This window comes from Etheostoma spectabile, chromosome 3 (assembly GCF_008692095.1).
Source record: "Etheostoma spectabile isolate EspeVRDwgs_2016 chromosome 3, UIUC_Espe_1.0, whole genome shotgun sequence".
Classification (NCBI taxonomy): Eukaryota; Metazoa; Chordata; class Actinopteri; order Perciformes; family Percidae; genus Etheostoma; species Etheostoma spectabile.
In genome coordinates, this window is record NC_045735.1 from 33388157 (window position 1) to 33407160 (window position 19004).

General features: G+C 43.3%; 1 protein-coding gene across 2 annotated transcripts in view; it reads left to right on the forward strand.

Moving 5' to 3' along the window:
- Window positions 1–19004, forward strand: part of LOC116674227 (Na(+)/H(+) exchange regulatory cofactor NHE-RF3) — a 44222-nt gene that overhangs the window by 14067 nt on the left and 11151 nt on the right. For both annotated transcript variants that reach the window (XM_032506834.1, XM_032506824.1), the window contains exons 3-6: window positions 8680–8741; window positions 8830–9032; window positions 13419–13490; window positions 14295–14427. In XM_032506834.1, the coding sequence (XP_032362725.1) occupies window positions 8680–8741; window positions 8830–9032; window positions 13419–13490; window positions 14295–14427 (470 nt within the window). The remainder of the gene's footprint in view (window positions 1–8679; window positions 8742–8829; window positions 9033–13418; window positions 13491–14294; window positions 14428–19004) is intronic.

Here is a 19004-nt window from a genome sequence, read left to right on the forward strand (position 1 = left end):
TTTTCCACAGTTGCTGAGCCCCTTCATGCCCTGACCAGAAAATTATGTTTGTTTCCAGTGGACAACAGAATGTCAACAGACTCAAGCACTTGCTAACCACCGCCCCAGTTCTGGGCTACTCTTTAGACCAGGGAAACATGATACTGGACACTGACGCAAGTGATGTTGGCATTGGTGCTCTCCTGTCCCAAGCTCAGCAGGGCAGTGAGCGGGTGCTGGCATATGGGAGCTGCAAGCTGTCCAAAACTGAACAGAACTACTGTAACACAAGGCATGAACTGTTAGCCGTAGTGGAGTTCACATCACATTTTCGACAGCACCTCCTAGGGCGTCCTTTTACAGTTCGGACGGACCATAGCAGTCTTCGTTGGCTGACAAAAATGAAGGAGCCTGAGGGGCAGATTGGGTGAATACAACTTTGAGATCATCCATCACAGAAATGGGGTCCTTGTCAGGCGGTTCTATTGTCTAGATGACATCCAGTTTTATCCACAAATTGTCCTACCACATGCCTTCCATCATGATGTCATAAGGCAGATGCATGATGGCCCAATTAGTGGGCATTTTGGCGTTGAGCGTACCGTGGCACGGCTTCAAACTCGATACTACTGGTCCCGGATAAGGGAGGATGTCACTCTTTGGTGTCGGACCTGCACCAACTGTGCGTCCAAAGCCAGACCCCGCAAGACACCACAGGCTCCTATGGGAACCATCAGGGTGAGAGCCCCTATGGAACGGGTCGCTTTGGATATTATGGGGCCACTGAAGGAGACAGAGCTATGTGCTTGTGGTACAGGATTACTTCACCAAATGGGTAGAGGTGTTCCCCCTACCCAATGATAAGGCTGAAACTGTTGCTTAAGTGCTTGCCTTGGAGTGGGTGTGCCGTTATGGAACCCCGCAGACATTGCACAGCAACCAAGGTCGAAATTTTGAGTTCCAAGTATTCCAGAAAATGTGCAAACAGTTCGGCATTAAAAAGAGGCGTACAACACCATTTCGACCACAGTCTCATGGCCAGCTGGAACGGTTCAATTCCACCTTGCAAAAGATCCTAGCCACAACAGCCAAACGCTGTCACTGGGACTGGGATCTTATGATTCTTATGCAGTCATGGCTTACAGAGCCACAACGCACAGTGCTACTGGTCTCACCCCCAATTACATGAGTTTTGGCCGGGAAGTCAGTGAACTGGTGGACCTGGTAACTGGCCTTCCCCCTGACTCTGACACGGCCCCTACGGTCCCCGATTATGTTCAGCACCTACGTGAATGGTTGGAGCTGGCACATCAGATTGCTAGGGATGTGCTCGGCAAGTCTGTGGAACGTGCAAAGAAACAGTATGACATGAACTGTGGCCGCACGTAATATCAGGTCGGCAATCCTGTGTGGTTCCTCATTAAGGGTACACGGATAGTAAGAAATAAAGTCAGGAAGTTCCTGCCACTGTATGAGGGGCCATTCTTCATCTTAGGGCAACTGGATGACCTAGTCTATCGCATTCAAAAAGGGCCAAAGACCAAAGCGAAAGTGGTTCATCATGACCAGTTGAAACCTTATTGCAGCCGTCATCCCCTGGACAATTCTTGGGCCAAGGAGTTTGCTCGAGGCTGGACACCGGCCTCACTGTCCTTCACCCACCGTCCCGCTGAGGATGCTCAGGATAGGGTGTTTAAATGTTTTAATTAGACTCATGGACAATTCAAGAATCAGGATCAGTTTTCAGTAAAAAAAAGAACAAGAAAAGAGAAACAAAGTTGTAACAAAGTTTAATATTGGGTTTTTCTTATGTCAATGGTTAATGGTTGGTTGGTAATGTGTTCATGCTAAAAATAAAAAACTGGGGTAATTGGGTCCATCCGGTTATTTGTAATGTAAATGCTCCGGTTGCCTATAGTATTTAGGTTTATCTTGTGACCTGTTTAATATACATGCCATCTTAAAGTTTGCAATGCCCTTCCACAACATGTTTACCCAGCAAGACGGGATGCCTTTTTCTATTGAGAAACGCTACCAGTGATTATTGCACCATAGTGGTGGACTGATTAGGCCTACACTGCCCTTTCCGGTGGACTTCTTGCAAATAAGGGCTCTATACCTATGAAAGATTTTATTTTGCTGGAGTGAAATTAAAAAATTCAATCAAGAGTGGGGGTAGTGTTGTAAAATGGTGCTGCTTCTCCTTTAAGAGAACTTCATGCGTGTGGGTGTGAGAGAGAGAAAGACGCTGAGATGCGACTGGAGCAGAGTTAGCTAGTGGATTAAGTTGTGTACACGGTGTTCGGTGTTTGAAATAAAACTCCAAACTAAAGCCACAGTCATCATTTGCACACAAGAAACAGGATTGTAACCCCAAAGTTGTTTACCTTATAATGTTGGCCCTGGAGGACAAATCTCCCCTGGTTTTCCGACCAGGGTCGGAAAAGAGACAATCAGGAAAGGTTAACACAGTGTGGAATAAAAGCTCATGCTCCGGATCACAAACCAAGCATACCTTAACAATCTCAGCAAACCTATCACACCACACATCACACACAGGAAATGGCCATGCTTTCCACGCAGGAGTCCATACAGCGTGATGGTTTAGTGCAAACCAATGTTGAACAAGAAAATCTTCTCACTATTATGCAAAGGAAAAACGACATTGCTGCTGCACTAGTACAGCAGTTGTCTTCACTATCATTACCCCCAAGGGATATACCAACCTCTAATGGAGACCCTCTCAAGTACAGCACATTCATTAGAGCATTTGAAAATGGAGTGGAAGAAAAGGCTGCTAGCAGTATAGAATTTATTTTTTAGAAAGGTGCACCAAAGGACAACCTAAGGAGCTAGTCAAGAGCTGTCAACACATGCCAACTGAAAAGGGGTATCAAAGAGCTAAGACACTTCTTCAGAAACGCTTTGGAAATGAACAAAGAATAATAATAATAATGATAATAATAATAATAATAATACATTTTATTTAAAGGCGTCTTTCTTGGCACTCAAGGACACCGCACAGAGAATTAATATATTATAAACAGCAAAACAAATACTATACATAATAAAACAGCAAAACAAATACTAAACAGCAAAACAAATATTATACAACAGCAAAACAAATACTATACAGCAAAACAAAACAAATACTATACAACTGCAAAACAAATACTATACAGCACACTATTGGGTTTAGGGGGGCGGTAGACAGCAGCAATGATGGTTGGAGTGGGACCAGACAACTTGCAGACAGCAGATTCAGAGAAGTTGGAGACAGGGACAGACACCGGCGAGACTTTCAATTTAGCAACAATCTACCGCGAGACCTCTTCCCCGGCCAGAGCCACGGGGTTGACCGATGTAAACAAATCCACTAGGAGTGGATTCGTTGAGTTCAGAAAAGTCGTTGGGCTGTTGCCATGTCTCGGTTAAACAGAAAAAGTCAAGCCCACGATCGGGGATGAAGTCCCGGATGAGTTGTCCCTTGCGTGTCAGAGAATAGCCATAGCTTACTTGGAGAAAGCTCTGAGATGGTCACCAGTGACAGCAGAAGATTTCAAGGGCTTTGCTTTGTTTCTATGACTCTATTGTAACGCAACGGAGATAAGCTACGTGACAGAGATGAATATGCCATCCAACACGCGTGCTATAGTCTTGAAGTTACCATATAAACTGAGGGAAAGGTGGAGAAACACTGCTTTTGAGTTGCAGGAGAGGCACTGTCGTCAAGCAGGTTTCAGTGACATTGTCAGTTTCATTGAGAGGCAAGTATGCATAGCCTCTTGCCCACTCTTTGTAAACATTCAGGACACATCCATTTTACCACCAAAACATAACATTGGACATAAAGTCTCACAGGTTTGCTTCAAGGGAAGGGGAGGGTCACAGATTGGAGTTGTGCCCCAGAATGGAAAGGAAGCTGCACAGAGAGAAAATGGACTTTCTGAAGGTGAATGGTGTTTGTTTTGGCTGTTTGACTATTGGACACATGAGCAAAGATTGTCATAGACGTCTTTCTTGCAAGTTGTGTAACCTGAAAGATCCTACCTGCCTCCACATCCATTCAAAGGAGCTTGTGTTGGGATGATCACATTTCCCCAAACTACCAACTACAGTGGGTGGGGTGGCTAGAAGATCTAAGAAAGTTCAGCACATTTAGTGTACCAAGATGCATCAAGCCCAAAGATTTTGGACAGCTCACAAGTGCCCAATTACGTCACTTCTCTGATGCCAGCTAGGACGATTATTGTACAGTATCGTACCTGAGGCTACAGAATGACGAGAAGAAAATTCATCTTGCCTTCATTCTAGGAAAAGCAAGAGATGCTAAGAAAGTGACAATCCCAAGGATGGAATTGCAGTTTGAGTTGATAGGATGCTGAAAACAGAAACTGCACCATTACGCGTTAGAGACTACTTCAAATCCCCTCAGGTGGCTTTTTTTGTGGTAAGATCGCCACTAAATATGTTTGTATATATATATATCTATATCTATATATCTATATAGATATATATATATATATATATATATATATATATATATATATATATATATATATATATATATATATAGATATATAGATGCACATACAACTATGGTCTATACAATGAAAGTACTATGAACTGTGTAATACGAAATAATGTGTTTATGACAAACAATGGTTGGTATGCATTGCACTGGGCCTCAATAGTAAACTGGAGAATCATCCAATATAAATGTAGTCATGCTGCTCAATCATAGTAGTAAGATGACACAGGTCATACTGGTTTGTTTTGACCACATGACTTTAGTTAAAACCATTTGTATAAATGAGTCACTATGTCAGGATACTCATAAATATATTAAGCTGATGCATTTATCACGCAGCCGCCTGCCATGACTTCCTCTTCATGACAGTCTGGTGTGAATTTGATTTGTTTTATTGCTTCAGTTATGTTATGCCTGCAGTGTGTTTGGTGTGTTTTGGTTTTCTGTCTGTTGTTTGTGTTCATCTTCATCTTTTTTCAGTGTGTGGACAAAAACTCACCTTCAGAATTACCTCCCAGCCCAGCCATCCTCGGACCCAGCATCTCCTTAGCCGGCACAGCCTTCCTCTGACCCAGCACCTGCTCAGCCAGCCCAGCCTTCTTCAGACCCAGCACTCCCACTACCCACCCACCCTCACTATCTCAAATAAACAAGATTCTTTGGCACCAACTTCAGTCTGCGCCTGAGTTCTGTCCAAATCCCTGACAGAACATTCCGGCCAGAATGGACTCAGCAAATATGGAGCCAGTGCGTCATGCTGTCCCACACAGCAAGCAATCCTGGAGCAGCACAGCAAGAATCAATTCAATTTCAATTCAATTTTATTTATAATATCAATTCATAACAAGCGTTATCTCAAGACACTTTACAAATAGAGTAGGTCTAGACCACACTCCAGAATTTACAAGGACCCAACAATTCTAGTAGTTTCCTACAGAGCAAGCAACAGTGCGACAGTGGTGAGGAAAAACTTCCTTTTAGGCAGAAACCTCGGTCAGACCCAGGCTCTTGGTAGGCGGTGTCTGACGACCGGTTGGGATTAGAATGAAGAGTGGCGGTAACAGTCACAAAAAATAAATTAAATAGTAGTTTGTTTGTAGTAGTTCTTTGTAGCATAGCAGGGCACTGTGGGCGTTACAAGGCACAGCAGGACGTAGCTGGGCGTAGCAGAGTGTGGTAGGATGTAACATGGCATCGCAGGACGTGTAGCGGGACCATGGCGACAGCTGCTACCCTGATTTTTGGCGCCTCCCTGATCCGAGGAAACATACTGGGCGAAAAAGAACAGAAGGACTCCGGGGAATGACTCCCCGGAGCTAGGTTAGTAACTGGGAATTTCAGGGAAAGGGATGCACATAAATGGAAAGATATATAGATGAGAGAGGAACTCTGTGTGTCAAAGGAAGTCCCCCAGCAGTCTAAAACTATTACAGCATAACTAAGAGAGACAGGGTAAAGAGAGGAGCCTGGCCAGGCTAGAACTCTCCCCAACCTGATCCCATCCCTCTGTCTAGAGGAGATGGGAAGAGAGAGAGAGAGAGAGCGAAAGAGAGAGAGATCCATACCTCTGTCCAGAGGAGGTGGATGAGAGAGAGAGAGAGAGAGAGAGAGAGCGGGATCCATCCCTCTGTCTAGAGGAGATGGGTGGAGAGGGAGAGACCCATCCCTCTGTCTAGAGGAGGTGGGTGTGAGAGAGAGGGAGAGCGAGAGACCCATCCCTCTGTCTAGAGGAGATGGGTGTGAGAGAGAGGGAGAGAGTGAGACCCATCCCTCTTTCTAGAGGAGATGGGGGGGAGAGAGAGAGAGAGAGAGAGAGAGAGAGAGAGACATGACCATCCCACTGTCTAGCGGAGGTGGCTGTGAGAGAGAGAAAGACTCCCCAGGAGATCATGGGTGGATTTCACCAGCTTACCACATGTCTGACGGAGATTCAGGCTGTCCTTAAGCCCCTCCTTTAGCGCCGGGACCTCCACCTCCCGCCGCAGTTCCGATACGTGAACCATGGGTTTCTCCGCCCGAGAGGTATGATGGACATTTGGGCAAATGTAAGACTTTTCTCCTTCTCTGGGTTTAGTTTTCGACCTGCAGCCCCTGATGTATTCTACTGAGAAAGCTAAGATAGCTTACCTGATTAGCCTGTTGCGAGGAGAGGCGTTGGAGTGGGCATCCGTTCACTGGAGGAGAAAGGATCTGGTGATATCCACCTGCGCCAAATTCATTTATGAGATGAGTAAAGTTTTTGATCATCCCGTTCAAAGAAAAGATGCAGCCAGGAGACTATTTTCACTTTGTCACGGGTCGCTGAGTATTTCATTGAGTTCCATACTCTGGTGAGTGTGGGTGGAACAAAGCATGCTCTTGCCATGTTCGTTCACCGATTCACAGAGTGAACGGTTAAAAGATGAACTTTTGTCACATCAAGAGCCAGCAACTCTGAAAGATCTGATTTTGGCGAGCAGCTTGCCATGACGTCACTTCCCGTTGAGGACATCGTTCCCCTGCTGAGGGGGTTTCTCATCGGAATGTAGAGTCAGTTTTCCACTAAGAACCTGGAGAACAACTTCACCGGAACCAGAACCCATGCAGTTGGGACTTAACCAGCTGAGTAAGGAGGAAAGTGAACATTGCAGAGCCAACAACAGCTGTACAGTATCTACTGTGGTCTACTGGGGCACTACATCGCATCTTGTTCCAACTGTCCGTTAAACTGGGAGGCTCCCTAGCTCAGGGAAGGATGCTAGCAAGCTTTACCTTTTTGAGTATCTTGTCATGCCTTTCTGCCTAACTAATGCTCCGGCAGTATTTCAATTTTTGGTTAACGATGTTTTAAGGGACATGCTTGCCAGGTTTGTGTTTGTGTACCTCAATGACATTTTGATCTTTTCCAGAGACCCAGCTGTGCACACACATGTCCGTCAACTTCTTCAGTGGCTCCTGGAGAACTGCCTATTTGTCAAGGCAGTAAAAGGTGAATTCCACACCCCATCAGTTACCTTTCTGGGCTACATCGTGACTGGCAGGTTCTGATGGATCCTGGTAAGGATGTGTTTCTGCTCCGTCCTACTCTGTTGGGGACAAGGTGTGGCTCTCTTCAATTGAAGAGATTCAATGGGATCTCCCATTGAAGACTGACTCCAGGAAGTTGTTGTTCGCCTCAAGTTGCTCCTCACTCACACGCACAGTGAACCCATCGTTTCATGTTTCCCAGATCAAACCGGTTAAGATCAGCCAACTACTGCCTCCCCCTCCTGCATCTCTGCCCTCTTGGATGATTGACAAGCATCCTGCATACACGGTTTGTCGGATTCTCAACTCCCGCTGCCAGCGTAGGCGTGTAGGCAGTACTTCATTGACTGGCAGGGGTTATGGTCCTCAGGAGAGGACCTGGATACCCAGGCGACAGATCTTGGATGCCACCATGGTGAGGGATTTTCATTGCTCAAGTCCAGGAAGCCTGGGAGGCACTCGTTGGAGAGGGGGTACTGTCACGCCCCAGCCTGCCATGATATTCTCTTCGTGACAGTCTGGTGTGTTGTGTGAATTTTGTTTTATTTATTCAGTTTTGTTATGCCTGCAGTGTGTTTGGTGTGTTTGGGTTTTCTGTCTGTTGTTTGCGTTCATCTTCATCTTTTTACAGTGTGTGGACAAAAACTCACCTTCAGAATTACCTCCCAGCCCAGCCATCCTCGGACCCAGCATCTCCTTAGCCGGCACAGCCTTCCTCTGACCCAGCACCTGCTCAGCCAGCCCAGTCTTCTTCAGACCCAGCACTCCCACTACCCACCCACCCTCACTATCTCAAATAAACAAGATTCTTTTGCAACTTCAGTCTGTGCCTGAGTTCTGTCCCCACCCCTGACAACATATTCATCACCAAGAAATCTCAGAAACAGAAGCAAGTATCTGAAAGATGATATAGTGAAATTCATGTAAACCACTTGGCCACTGCCTGTTTCTAAAAGAACAGCAGTCTTTAAAATGGTGAGCAGTGAGAATCGGCCTATTAGAATGAAATACAACTTTCAAAACACTAGTATGGTTCTTTAAAAAGTTATAGACAGACATTATGTATACAGTATAGTTTGTTTTATTTAAATTAATTCTATATGAAGTTCCCCTGATCTGCTACACTGACATACTGACTCATGCATTTTTTCTCCTTACATCAGTTTCACCTTCAATCCAAAGAAAGGGATAGATAATCCAGCTCTGGTCATCACTGATGATCCTGGTGAGGTTTAATACACATGTCTTTACATACACAACCTTTCAAACGTCCTCTCCTAAAATCATTTTCCAGTGTCCTACTATGTGTGCAGAGCCTGATCAGAGCCCCATGCCCAGACTGTGCCATCTGAAGCGTCTGGAGGGGCAGAATTTTGGTTTCTACCTGCGCATGGACCAAGGCTTTGAGATCAGAGATATTGAGCCGTGGAGTCCTGCAGAGCACAGCGGCCTCAAAGACGGAGACAGAGTGCTGGAGGTCAACGAAGAATATGTGGACAACATGGATTTCTACAGAGTAAGAGTTTAGAACTTGGTATACTAATGAAGCATGTCTGTTTGGAGTGGGCTAACAATGCTAGAGTACACGTCATTTGCTATCAGCTAGCTATTTGGGACCAGGCTGTTTCTGGGAACAAAGGTATAAATTTTAAAAGTTCAATCGCCAACACTTGAAATGTTGGAGTTCGCTTCAATGTAACATCCTTATCGCTCCAGTCTCTCCTTCTTAATCTGTGTGTGTGTGTGTTCTACTCCCACCCACAAACATTCTGACCCGTGGTGGAATGTAACAAAAGTGCATTTACTCAAACTAGTACTAAACACTTTTGAGGTACTTTCAGTATTTCAATTTTCTGCTACTTCAAACTACTGCTACACTACATCTCAGATCTCTTCTCTTGTATAAAGTGGAGTACACTTTATTTGACAGGTCTAGTTACTTTTTAGATTCAGATTACTACAAAACATAATAAACTAACAAATTATGATGCATTATTATACATTAAGCTATCGTTCAGTACATAAAATAATTAAGCCCCACCTTTACCAGCTACAGTTCAACAATTGTGTGGACCATAGTATAAGGGCTAAAACAACAATCATTTTTCCGTCCATTTTCTCCAATTGTCCTGTCACTAAAATGTCAGATAATAGTATAACATGTCCTGTGTAATCAGTTGTATCTCTAATTTTTGGATTGCTAAACAACATTGGGTACAACTGGAGCTACATGTGCAAAACTCTTACAGTCTGCACAGCAGCGGTTGAACCAAACTCTAGTTTAATTTCATTGCTTGAACACAGTTTTCAAAACTCTCCACACTTATCCAATGGCTCTAAACACAACCTGCACAACACTGTGGATTTACAGCAGATTTACAGCAGTTTCCTGTTCTAGACTTGTTAGTGAACACATACTGTATATACAGTATATAGGGAAAGCATAACATGCCTTTTTTGGAATTAAAGAATTACCAAATAAGAATGGAACAGTTATACATTGTATAATTTGAGAGAAACAGTGAACAGGTAAAAGAGCAAAGATACCAATATGTCCAGGTAAGATGTCTGAGAAAAACGCTTCCTTTTCTATAGTAAAACTGCACACTTACAGTTTTTCACAAAGTAATGGAGGTGTAAGCAATGAGAACACAACAGACATTTGTATTTATAGACAATGTAGGTTCATGGCAAGAGAAGACATTCAATTTGAGAAAAATAATTTGTAAAACTTCTACTACGTACCATTAATTTGTAACATTACCAGTAATTACGTAAATTACTTCAAACAAAATAAAAATGTATATATTTATTTACTGTAGTTAAGCAAACTGAGGATTTTCATTCATTCTTGTTAACCTCAAAACTTGTATAAAATAAAAAGGAAAGAAAATAATTTCACTCTTCTTATAGAAAATATTGATCATTGTAAAGTCACTTAAATTATACAACCTGTAAAGATGAAAAGTTTTGTATTTTCTGTACTGGTGTTTGATGCTAGTGTTTTTACCCTGCAGAGATCTGAGAAAAGGTTAACCATTAGTCCTCATAAATCGACCCGAGTTTAAAATGCCAACACAAAGGATGCCCAAGGCAACTGATCTCCGCCCTAAATAAGTGAAATTCAACAGAATTTCCATCAGCAACGGAGCAATAGACTAAAATAAATATAACTCCATATTTCTTCCTTTGTTTGAGCAAATGTCTGTCTGTTATTCAGCTTGCTTGTGTTAGTGGAGTGATTCTAGGGCAGGGGTGCTCATTACGTCAATCGCGATATACTGGTCGATCGCAAAGGCAGTGGGGGTAGATCGCATGGCATTAAAAAAATAAAGATGTCAGCCTATTATCCATCCTCACTATGCCAATGTACTATTTTTCACTTGATTGAGATACAGGACAACCAGTCTAACATCTGATTTTTTTTTCTGATGCATGCAGCAGCGGCAAAATTCCAGCAAGCTAGCGAGTTGACGAGTTAGCCTAGCTAAGTTGTTTCTAATAACCCCAAAAAAAAGGTATAAAAATGAGTGGGGGAGCTGGACCAAGTAAAAAGCCAAAAACCTACCACTTCCATACAGAATGGGAGGAGGACTGTTTTTTCACAATGTCCTATTCAAAGTGCATTTGCCTCATCTGCAAATCTACCTATCATCTATCTATTCAGAAGAAGGGAAATGTGGAGCGGCATTTTCGGACTGTTCATAAAAGCTACGACACTGAATTCCCACCGAAAAGTGAACTGAGAAGGAGAAAGGTGAAAGAACTAAAATCCCAGTTGTCTGGACAGCAGGCCTTTTTCTCACAGCTTACCACGAAAGCAAAGACTGCCACCAAAGCATGGTTCCGGGTGAGTCACATCATTGTTAAACACAAGATCTCCTTCCAAGATGGAGAGATCATTAAAGAGGTATTTGTTGAAGCGGCTGATTTGTTGTTTCAAGAAAACAAACCTGACGTAGCTTCAATCAAATCTCTCCAGCTTCCAAGAAGTACAGTTACACAGCGCTGTGAAGCAATGGCCGAGAATGTGACCGAGAAACTTAGGAGGGATATCGCAGACTGCGAGTGCATCTCACTGCAATTAGATGAGTCTACAGATGTGAGTGACACAGCCCAGTTGTGCATTTTTATTCGTATGGTGTTTACCGATATGACTCCAAAAGAGGAGCTGTTAGCAGTACTGCCCATGAAAGAACACACACGGGGAGAGGACATTTTTCAATCTTTCAAAAACTTTATAGAGAAAACTCAGCTTCCAGTGGGCAAATTGGTGTCCATTACCACAGACCCGCGATGGTTGGCCGCTTGAATGGATTTATTGCCAAATGCAGGGAGGAAGATGTCTTCCCCGACTTCCTCAATTACCACTGCATAATACACCAACAAGCGTTATGCACAAAAATGCTCAACATGAAAGAGATAATGGATGTGGCAACAAATCGCCTGTTCTATTCGCGCCAGATCTCTTCAAAGGCGGCTGTTCCGTGTGCATCTGGAGAAGGCGGACTGTGACCACACTGAATTGTTGCTACACACGGACGTAAGATGGCTTAGTCGAGGGAAATTCCTGCAAAGATTTTGAGAGCTCTGTCCAGAGATCAAAGAGTTTTTCCTTGTATCTAAACATGCAGAATACAACCAGCTAAATGACGCTCAGTGGCTACTAGACTTAGCATTTTTAACCGATCTGACCAACGTGTTGAATGACCTTAATGTGGTCAATATGATCAGCTCAGTTAATGCGTTCAAACGAAAAATGCAACAGAACCACAAGGGAAGGCGTGTGTGCAACTTGACAGTGGATGCCACACAGAGCAGATTGAAAACTGTCTGTCAGACTTTAACAAACGGTTTCAAGACTTTGCATTATTGGAGCCAGTCGCAGCATTCATGTGCTACCCTTTTCGGGAAGGTGCTGAGGTGGATTTACTTGCATCAAAATTGCAACACTGTTTCACCTGAACTTGTCTGGAGTGGAGGATGAGATCCTGACTCTGCAAGCTGACATTGAGCTCAAGTCTGGGGCTCATGGACAGTTTTTGGACTTGCTGACAGAGGAAAAGTACCCCAACATGAGGAAATGTGCTACCTCCTTGACCGCATTGTTCGGCTCCACTTATTTATGCGAGTCAGCTTTTTCCCACATGAAGATTATTAAATCCAAATACCGTTCCACCATGACTGATGATCATTTGGAAATGTGCTTGAAGCTGGCTATCAGCAGCTACTGTCCGGACTACGCATTCCTGGCTGATTCCATTCAGGGCTAATCATCAGAGTGAGGTGATGACAAACAAATGTACAGTTGCATTGTGCATATGGGTAAATGCATTTATGGAAGGTACACCAACTTATATTGTACATGTAATGTTCAATATATTTATAAATAAATATATGTAGAAATAAATATATGTTTTTGCATTTTTAAAGTAGGTAGATCCTTTTGACTTGGTCATTTAAAAAGTACCTCGCTAGCTGAAAAAGTGTGGTCACCTCTGTTCTAGGGCTTAGCTTTCATCTACACACTATTAAACGTTACAGAAGTAGTTGACTTTAATTATTACGCTGAGACACACCATACAGGTGAACATTTTAGTAGAGGTCCCATGTTATTTGTGGTTAGCTAGATTATGACAGAAACAAAACGGACACCATCTTAAAACACCATTAGTAATTGCTTGATCACTGGTTTCCTTTAGAATTTAGTTCAAAGTAAACAGACTGGACTGATCTAAAGGTTTTGGCTTGCATGTTTCCTTATGTTACAGATAAATAAAATAACATTTAAGAAGTGACCACGCGCATTGGTTAACATAAGTACTTGTATTTACTAAAAATGAAATGGAGTTTATTCACTGTAGCATTTGTGTTTCTATTTGCCTCTCTAATTACCTGATAGGTGGTGAGGAAGATCCAGTCATGCGGCTTACAATTGTTCCTCCTGGTGTTGAGGAGGGAAGAGTACGAACAGGTACCGTGTGAGGATTAACATGATGTATGTGAGGGGTTATGTCCCAGTCAAACACAATTGACATATGGCAGTCTATCAGCAGCGACATACCACTGAGAATTGACATTATACTATTGTTACAAAGCTAAGCTAACCTGGGTTTGTAGAGGCAAGTAACACAGCTACTAAAGGCCAACCTAGCGTGTAACATTAATAGTATTGTTTCCTCTCCCAGCATGATGCATTTAATGTAGAGTGATTCCTAAACTGGCCTGCATGAGTGTATGTCTTTCCTACTTCTAGAGGGTTGTGCTGTCCCTTGATAACTTCTCTGCAAGCCCGCTCTCCGTGTTGTAATTCAGCTTTTAAAAGGTGTATTTACAAAAAGTTGTGTGGGAGGGGAAACAACAAAACATCTCTTTAATAAAACATCTTTGTTGTCCAAAATGTTTGTCTCCGTATGTGGCCTGTAGGGTTCTTGCTTCTGTCTTCCTCCTTTTGGGCTGGATTAAATCAGCATCACGCAAACACGCCCCCCTCATGTGTCATGTTATATCAGTTCTGTCAGTTCTGACCCTTATCAAAACTTGAAAGACCTAGAGTAATATCATAACACTGTATTAATACTATAACAAATATGGCATGCCTTAACTTTGTATGAATCATGGCCCAGGGCTTACACTTCCAGATTTTTGTTTTGTACACTTAATTAAATTGAATTACCAAAGTAAACACAAATATCAGTGATGTGAGTTAATCTGTATATTGTCACTTCTCTGATTCATTCTTCCGAGTTGAATCCTACTAAGTGTCTCTCTTCTCCAGTCCCTATCTCTTGGCGTGGACCTGCAGATGCTGGCCAAGGCCTCCAAAGGGGACCGCTGGTCGAGACCCAGACTGTGTCACATCAACAGACACCCGGTACATGGCCTGGGGATAACCATTGTCTCAGTGGAAGGTACCAACAAAGTGTTGTCATTGTTTGACAGAATGTTACAACTCATTTACAGCTTGTCTGAAGACAAAACAAAAAACTATTTCACAAGCGAGCTTATCAGCATAAATGTCAGCAGATGTTGTGACGATCCATTTACCATTACTGATTAATTTCCTTCCAGTAATTTGTCTTAATTCCCCCTTGCTCTATAGAAGCACCTGGCATGAAAAGGTCCTGAGGCTGGATTTGTGTTAAAGTTGATATTATGTTCAGTTAAAAGCTGGAATTATGGAGGCCTCACCCCAAACTGTAAAAAAAAAAAAGATGATAGTTTACTTGTTCTTTTAAATCCATCTGTCATTTGATGAGCACATGTTTTTGTTTTTATTTCTGTAGCACACTTGACAATCTCACTGTGATGACACTATGAAGCTTCAAGTTTCCAAGAAATATTTCCAGCATGTAAACCACAAACTGTCAAACTTTAGAGGTGTTTAAGGTGTGTGTGTCAACATTGGACAGGGCAGCATTTAAGATTCTAAATTAGTGGTGGAAGAAGTATATATAGATTCTTTACAAAAGAACAGTAAACAACTAAACCCACACTGTAAAAATACTGTTACAAATAAAATTCCTGCATTGAAAATATGAAGTAAAAGTATGTATCAGTAAAATGCGTTGAAGTAAAAGTACTCAATGCAGAAATATCATCACATTTTAAAAACTGATAATGATCCAAACTATGTTAATTTGAAAATTAAAAGTAACTAAAGCTGTCTTAATGTAAGATTAATGTAGTGGTGTAAAAAGTACACTATTTCTCTCTGAAATGTAGCGGAGTAGAAGTGGCAAGATATTTTAGCTGCATTGGTATTTCAACTGTAATTCCTACAATGTGAAGGAACATTGATGAGTTGTGCTTTTGAGCCGGAATTCACTAGTTTGTTTTTGTTTTTACAGTTTTGTTTTTATCACTAATAGAAATGTGTTCCATGTTAAATTCCTCAGACGGCTTACATGTGATATGTTTTGCATATTCCAAGTGACTAGCAATCATAGAAGGGGCACGTACAGCTTCTGTTGTTGTTGCTGCCAGTGATTGGACTGTAATTGCCCGGTTATTTCTGCCTGCTTATCCAATATTGAGAGGTATGCTCCGATAAAGGTCTGTCAGATCGAGATTGATAGGTCTAAGTGTGCAAATATCTCTTTTATCATTTTGGACTTAATGAGACTTCCAGCATTTTAGCAAAGATTAAACCAGTCAAAGCAGTGGTCATTCTGCTTAATTTCTGTCTCTAAAAATAGAATGATCAAAAAAATGAAGAGGCCCAATAGATAGATAGACTTTATCCCAAACTGGTTAATTAATGTTACAGCACCAAGTTACAAGGGCACACATACTCACTTACACCCATACAGAAAATGCATAAGATAAAAAAACAATACAATTAAGTAACTTAAGAAAAGATCAAAATACCAGAACGCCTACAAATTTTTGTAGAGGAATGAAAAGAGTAAGGTTAAAGTTGGGGGAAACTGGCAGACCAAGAAATACAGAGACAGCAGGCAGTGGGGAGCTTGACGATTTAATTTTTTTTTTTAAAGCAAAACAACAAAAGGATTCCTGCAGACAGCAGACACAAAATAGTTCCAAAACGTAGAGGAATCCAAAAGAACTGGAATTACAAAAACTGGAACACCAAGACAAAGGGGTAGACTCCACACACAAACACCCAAAACCATACAATGATCTGATAACAGACAAAGACAACACATAGACTAACTACACAAGGTAACAATGGTGACACAAGGGACAGGTAATACGAGGGCTCAGGAGCAAGTGAAACACATCAGGATGGGGCAGACAATCACAGGATTAGTGAAAACCCTGAGTTTGTTAACCCTGAGATGAAGGAAACTCTGGGTTTTAGAAAGGGAGGTTATTAAATCTGATAGAGAGGGGCAACTCCAGCCCATTTCAGAAAGAGAGGTAACTTAAACTTTTAACCTAACCTGGTCGGGAGCAGGTTTTCTTCTCAAGAAAGGGTTTGTCTTAGTCTCCTCCCTCTGATAGAGCGCTATTTTTGCCATTTCCTCATTGATTGAGTTCCCTGGACACAAAACAGTAAGAGACATCAGTAAATAATAAGTAAGATATGAGAATGATGAATAATACTAAATAAGTGGAATATTAAGTGGAACCAGTGAACAGGTGCTGTAGAGACTGGCTTATTTACTGGCTTATTGACCAGAATTGAACCTGACACTGACGGTAAGAAGTCAGCTGTTCATCAGAGAGATGGCTTGTGGGTAGAAACTGTTCCTGAATCTGTTGGTTTTGGCGTACAGTGCTCTGTAGCGCCTACCAGAGGGGAGAAGCTGGAACAGGTTATGTCCGGGGTGAGATGGGTCTGCAGTGATGATTCCTGCCCGTTTCCTGACTCTAGAAAAGTATAAGTCATGAACTAACCAATGGCACCGATGATCTTTTCTGCAGTCCTAACTGTCCGTTGTAGTCTGCTCCTGTCCTTTTTGGTGGCAGATCCAAACCAGACAGTGATGGACGTGCAGAGGACCGACTGGACTATGGTTGGGTAAAAGTGGATCAGCAGCTCCTTAGGAAGGTTGAGCTTCCTGAGCTGGCGCAGGAAGTACATCCTCTGCTGGGCCTTTTTGATGATGGTGTCTGTGTTGGGCTCCCACCTCAGGTCCTGGGATATAGAAGATCCCAGAAACCTGAAGGATTCCACAGCAGACACAGGGCTGTTGAGTATGGTGATGGGGGGAAGAGTGGGGGGTCTCTTCCTGAAGTCCACGGTCATCTCCACAGTTTTGAGCGTGTTGAGCTCAAGGTTGTTCTGACTGCACCAGAGAACCAGCTGATCCACCTCCCGTCTGTAGGCCGACAGGGATGATGGTTGTGTCGTCAGCGAACTTCAGAAGTTTAACAGATGGGTCTCCTGAGCTGCAGTCATTGGTGTAGACTAGAGGAAGAAAAGCAGTGGGGAGAGCACACACCCCTGGGGGGCGCCAGTGCTAATAGTCCGTGTGCTGGATGTGATGTTCCCCAGCCTCACCTGCTGACTCCTGTCAGTCAGGAAGTTTGTGACCCACTGACAAGTGGAGGCTGGCACAGTGAGCTGGGAGAGTTTGGACCTGAGGATGTCTGGGATGATGGTGTTGAACGCCGAGCTGAAGTCCACGAACAGGATCCTTGCAGAAGCCCCTGGAGAGTCGAGGTGTTGCAGGATGTAATGCAGTCCCAAGTTGACTGCATCATCCACCGACCTTTTAGCCCTGTAGGCAAACTGCAGGGCGTCCAGCAAGGGGACTGTGATGTCCTTCAGGTGGGCCAACACCAGTCTTTCAAAGGACTTCATGACTACAGATGTCAGGGCGACAGGCCTGAAGTCATTTAGTCCAGAGATGGAGGGTTTTTTGGGGACTGGGATGATTGTGGAGCGTTTGAAGCAGGAGGGAACTTCAGATAGCTCCAGAGATCTGTTGAAGATCTGAGTGAAGATGGGGGCCAGCTGGTCAGCACAGATTTTCAGGCAGGATGGTGACACACCGTCTGGGCCAGGAGCCTTTCTGGTCTTCTGCCTCTGGAAGAGCTGGCGCACATCCACTTCACAGATCGTGAGTACAGGTGAGAGGTCAAAGGGGGGGAGGTGACAGTGTACAGGTGGGGGAAGGTGACTGACTGAAGTGTGAGTTGGTGAGTTGGTGTGGGGGAGGGGTGTGACTGTGGTCTTTTCAAACCTACAGTAAAAGCTGTTCAGCTCGTCAGCCAGTCGTTGAGAACCAGCAGTGTTGGGGGATGGTCTCCTGTAGTTAGTGAGAGTCTGCAGGCCTCTCCACACTGACCGAGGAACGTTGTTTGAAAAGTTGTTGTTTTCCAGAATTTTAGCATAGCTCCTCTTAGCTACTTTGATCTCTTTGGTCAGTGTGTTCCTGGCGTAGTTATACAGGACTCTGTCCCCACTTCTGAAGGCCTCTTCTTTTGACTGACGGAGCTGCCTGAGTCTGGCTGTGAACCAGGGTTTTTGGTTGTTGTATGTGCAGAAGGTTTTTGTCGACACACACATGTCCTCACAAAAGCTGATGTAAGATGTAACAGTGTCAGTTAGTTCGTCCAGATCAGTGGCTGCAGCCTCAAAAACACTCCAATCAGTACAGTCAAAGCAGGGCTGTTAATCCAACTTTGACTCGTTGGTCCATCTTTTCACCCTCTTTACAACAGGTTTAACAGATTTTAGTTTCTGCCTGTACGTCGGGACAAGATGAACCAGACAATGATCAGAGAGTCCCAAGGCTGCACGTGGGACAGAGCGATAGGAGTCCTTTAATGTAGTATAGCAGTGGTCCAGTATATTAGTGTCCCTGGTGGGACAATTAATATGCTGTCTATACTTTGGGAGTTCGTGGCTGAGGATTGCTTTGTTGAAGTCCCCAAGAACAATGATCAGGGAGTCAGGATGTCTTTTCTCCACGTTACTTATCTGGTCGGCCAGGTGCAGTAACGCCTCACTGACACAAGCCTGAGGTGGGATGTAAACGGCAACCAGAATTAACGAGGAAAACTCCCGCGGTGT